This window comes from Centropristis striata, chromosome 6 (assembly GCF_030273125.1).
Source record: "Centropristis striata isolate RG_2023a ecotype Rhode Island chromosome 6, C.striata_1.0, whole genome shotgun sequence".
Classification (NCBI taxonomy): domain Eukaryota; kingdom Metazoa; phylum Chordata; class Actinopteri; order Perciformes; family Serranidae; genus Centropristis; species Centropristis striata.
In genome coordinates, this window is record NC_081522.1 from 7,545,511 (window position 1) to 7,550,087 (window position 4,577).

Here is a 4,577-nt window from a genome sequence, read left to right on the forward strand (position 1 = left end):
GGAAACTACTTCTTGTAATTGGTCCATATATTATTTTGTTTAAGAAAATAGGAACTACTTTGAGCTTGACTGTCCCTTACACTTTCCTTGCACATCTCTGGTGATGTAAGAGGAAGTTAGTCACTAAACACTCAACATCCTCATACATATTACTTTCACACACAAAAATTGACAAAGACAACTATTTCTAGACTATTTCTCTCGGAGGGACTTGACTCGAACTGTTCAATATAGGCATAGCATAGGCTTATGTATGGCTAACATGCATGCCTGTACTAGATAAAGGACAAAAAGTGGTCCTTGTTAATGTGGTAATATGACTAAAAGTTGAACACATTATATAACTAACTTCAGCAAAGAAATATCTTGTTTGCTAGTTCAATTTTAATAGTACTAGTGCAGTGCCTGTAGGAAGTATGTATTTGTACATTACATGCCACACTACAACATCTGCAACTCCATAAAACACTAACTTTTCATAAGGTACCACACCATCCAGCACATACACATTTAACATTGATATTCACTGGAGACTATTTGAATATTGTTGGAAAATCTAACCAGAGTGAATTGTGTTACTGACCAGGTGTAAGCCTATCACACAACGGGGTGGAGCTCCCCTAAAAAGCGTCCGATCAGAAACAGTGCAATGCCGCAACACGTCCTACGTAAATAATGATATTTTGAAAAATGAATTCAAAAATCTTCAAAATCAAGGATGCACACCTTCGTGCCATGCGCAAACCACATACGAAATCTACAGTTTGACTAACGGTCAGCAAGATATGTCCTAGATCCATCCACACATCCACACTCACACACAGACACACACACACACACATACACACACACACACACACACACACGCTTCTTGCTTTTATAGATAGATTCTTTACTTCATGCCTGAAAAGAATGAGCAATATTGAAACAGTTCAGCATTTTATTTGCATTTACTTAAATAACACACACACACACACACCATATATATATATATATATATATATATATATATATATATATATATATTATAAGAAATGTACATACTGCATCCAAGCGAAAAAGTAAGAGTAATAGTTGGCCTTCCAAAAAAACACGTAATGTACAACATGGAATTATACATTCAAATGAAATAAATGTATACATACTGTAAAACTGGGGGGAAAAAATGCTATATTAAAAAAAGAATGAAAACACTGAATAAGTGAAAGGGTTCCAAAATAGGGCATGCATTTTTATCTTGGTTGTGGAGAAATAACACTGTACTCTTGCTCAACATCTGCCTTTCTGAGGGAAGCATACGTGTCTGTCTCTTCACAAACTTTCATCTGCGTTTGTTTGTCCCTGCAAATCATAAAAGAGGAAAAACTGTCATTGAAACAGCCCAGTTGCCAGCAAATCATGTTTGCATGCATTTATTTTTCAGCAAACAGATACGTTATCTGAAAAGGTTTTTTTATCTATTGAAAAAGCAATGTGATGTTAAAAGCCTTATCAATCAACCATAGATAGATAGATGGCACCAACCAGCCCAGGGCTCTAAACCATAGACTGGTGTTTTTAGGCCAAACCCTGTTATTTTTACCCAACATGTTTTGACAGTTATTGTTTGATGTATTTGGGTTTTTTTTGGTTGGTTGTTGATTATGGTTCACATTCAGGGCACTTTTATTAGGTTCTTACCGTCTGTAAATGCTGATGATCAGGATGAGGAGGAGCAGGTTCAGACTGAACGACACACCGACGATTATCCATGGAGTGGTTGTATTAAACGTCTGCTTCCCACCGTACAAATCTGTTGGAACTGTTAGCAGTTTGAAACATTATTTACCATCTGCCATAAATCCACATTTGCGATTTATTAAGAGTGTGCACCAGTCTGGTTTGTGACTCACAGTTCTTGCTGTTGTCCTGAAGTGGAATATCAATCTCAGCTTGGCCCATTTCATTGCTGCTGATGCATTTTACACTGGTATTGTGATAGTCAGCAGCTGCAGGCATGGTGATGGTGCTGCTCACTGTCAGGATGCTGCTGGAGCTGGTGACTGAGAAGTCAGTGAGAGAGGCCAAAGGCCAGGTGATTGGTGCCAGCGGATTCCCCCGGCTGTTGCACACACAGACCACAAGCTTCCCATCGGTCATGCACTGGGAACTGTTTAGAATTTTAGGAGAAACTGAAAGAGACAAAACATAGAAATGTTTCAGCAGTTGTAATAATAAAATCCTAACCTGTGTGCATTTAGGGTTGCAAAGGGGTGGAATATATCCAGTAAATTTCCAGAAACTTTCCATTGGAAGTTAAGCTGGGGAATTTTGGAAATATTCCAAATTTAAAAAAGTAGCAAGTAGTAGTAAGTATTTTTTTTGAACAATCAATTCTTTCATTGAAAAACAAAAACATTAATATTGAGTTAAATATTACTCAACACCCCAACCCCACCCATTCAAAAAAGTAAAAATTAAAAGTATTAGTAGAATGACCCCACTGCTCCAAAAATTACGATTCATAGTTTTAAATGAAAAAAATGAAAAAAGCCCCTCTCCCTCCAAAACAGTCCCATTTCAACATGTAAATGATGTAAATGTTGAATTGAACACGTGATGGAGGAATGCACAATGCATGTGGGGGCGTGGCCTCAATAGGGGCGTGGCCTCAGTAGCCCTGCAGTAGTGTGTTATGTGCATTCTATTGAGGAATAGCAGAGATATTCAAGTGTACTTGCATGAGAACTGGTTGTTTTAGTCAAGATTATGCTAAATATATTTTCCCCAACTATATTTACGTTCCCTGGTTTGGGCCAACCTTCAATTTTGTAAATTCCTGGTTTATTCCCATATATACCAGTTAATTCCCATGGAAAATTTCCAATTTTTTACCATAATTTTGCAGCCCTATGTGCATATGTTGCAGATGCCTGGACCATGTCATAGGCTAATATCATGTTGTCCAAATTGTATAACAAACGATGCAAGTTACTTACATTTCACATTTAAGGTGACAGTTGTCTCAGCAACAGTGTAACCATAATCTGCCAAACATGTGATGTTGATGTTGTGGTCATCTGCTGTAGGAATGTAGTTTAACATATACATTCCTCGATACCTGCCAATCTCTCTATTATAAAAATCTTCATTAACATCTTGAAGTATCGACTGTCCGCCAGCTGTTGTCTTTTTCCAGGAGACTTGTGCTCTGCTAGAACATAAACGGTCAGCTCTACATTGCAGCCTGACACCTCGTCCTTCTTCCAAAGCAGGCACATACACATATGGTTTTTGGGTTAATGCTGAAAAATAAACACAGCCAGGATTATAATCTGTTGTAATATTTGGTCTGTGCTTTTTGCATACGTCATATTTATTGCAGTCGGACTAAAATGTTTACATATTCAACGTGCAATATATATTTTCATCTCATACAAACTAACTAATTCATATTAAATAACCAGGACATGAATTACTCACCAGAAACTGAGATCCGAACCCTCATTGGGAAAATATACGTCTGATTACACTCCCATTCCAGTTTGAAGCCGTACTCATACTCCCCAGGTGGTAGGCCACCTGTGCTGTAAGTGTCTTTCATCTCAGATTCCACTGTGTTAACAACAATTGTATTTTCGGCATTCTGCGGATCTCCTTTGAACCAAATTTTTCTGTATGGAGCTGTAACTTTGTTTGTTGGAATCATTAATTTATATGGGATCCTAATGCAGTCCCCGGTTTCTGCTTTAAAGTGTGTGGTCACATTGATGAAAAAATCGTGGTCGTAAAGAGTTTCTGTCAAAAAGAAAGCAAAAATTACTACAATTTCCAAAATTCTATTCAATTTGGTGTGTATTTATAGATATTAAATGTACTTTAAATCCAGTATATCATACCTTTGACACACTTAAGTTGGCAGCTGCTGGTCTTAAAAAAGAGGCAGAGAATGACGGAGTAGATCAAATTCATTCTTGTGTTTTGGTAAAACTGGGGAAAAATAGATATATAATCACTAGCAAATAAAATGTAATGCTTTCAGATTTAATATATCCTATTTTAGCAAAGCATTGTTGTCATTTTTAAGCATATATATTAACTATGAAGTAGTCTTAGTATTAGAGTGTTGGTTTCTGTACTCACCCTTCAGTCTGCAGTGTCGTCAGTGTCAGTGTTTTATTAGCAGTTGGATAATGGTTTCCTTTTTTGTTTTCAGCAATCTGAAGTCAAATTATTAAAAACTAATATACAAAACATCAAATAGCGATGCTTTTAGAGTGCTGCACAGTTCAACAACTAGTTCTGTTATGCATTAATGTTGTAAAGGAAGTGGTCAAACAGGAAACATTGCCTTATTTTGGTGCTTTTGTGCTTACACACACACACACACACACACACACACACAATGAAAGGATTAAGAAATGACCATTAGACTGTTGACATGAATGCAAAGTACAGATACGTAACTGCAGCAAAAACAGGAAGAAGTTAACTTGTGCAATCTGGCAATCCTGTAATTTCACCTCTTGTTTTCCAGTATTACACGGATAAAACAAAAACAAACAGAAAAACGTTTTAGGGTTTCATTAAAACTTTAG

General features: G+C 36.8%; 1 protein-coding gene across 1 annotated transcript; it reads right to left on the minus strand.

Moving 5' to 3' along the window:
- Window positions 1-1,011: 1,011 nt before the first annotated feature.
- Window positions 1,012-4,267, minus strand: LOC131972700 (uncharacterized). The gene is made up of 7 exons (XM_059334373.1): window positions 4,123-4,267; window positions 3,879-3,969; window positions 3,463-3,777; window positions 2,979-3,284; window positions 1,893-2,171; window positions 1,681-1,801; window positions 1,012-1,341 (listed from the first exon to the last, which is right to left on the minus strand). Exons 2-7 carry the CDS (start codon window positions 3,949-3,951, stop codon window positions 1,233-1,235), a joined length of 1,203 nt encoding a protein of 400 aa, XP_059190356.1. The 5' UTR covers window positions 3,952-3,969; window positions 4,123-4,267; the 3' UTR covers window positions 1,012-1,232.
- Window positions 4,268-4,577: the final 310 nt, after the last annotated feature.

Bases quoted from the DNA above. Each gene is read 5' to 3' on its own strand.
- LOC131972700 (XM_059334373.1), bottom strand. From the start codon at position 3,951: ATGAATTTGATCTACTCCGTCATTCTCTGCCTCTTTTTTAAGACCAGC. The intron at 3,778-3,878 runs GTATGATATACT...TCTTTTTGACAG, and splicing joins CCAACTTAAGTGTGTCAAAG to AAACTCTTTACGACCACGAT. The intron at 3,285-3,462 runs GTGAGTAATTCA...TTTATTTTTCAG, and splicing joins GGTTCGGATCTCAGTTTCTG to CATTAACCCAAAAACCATAT.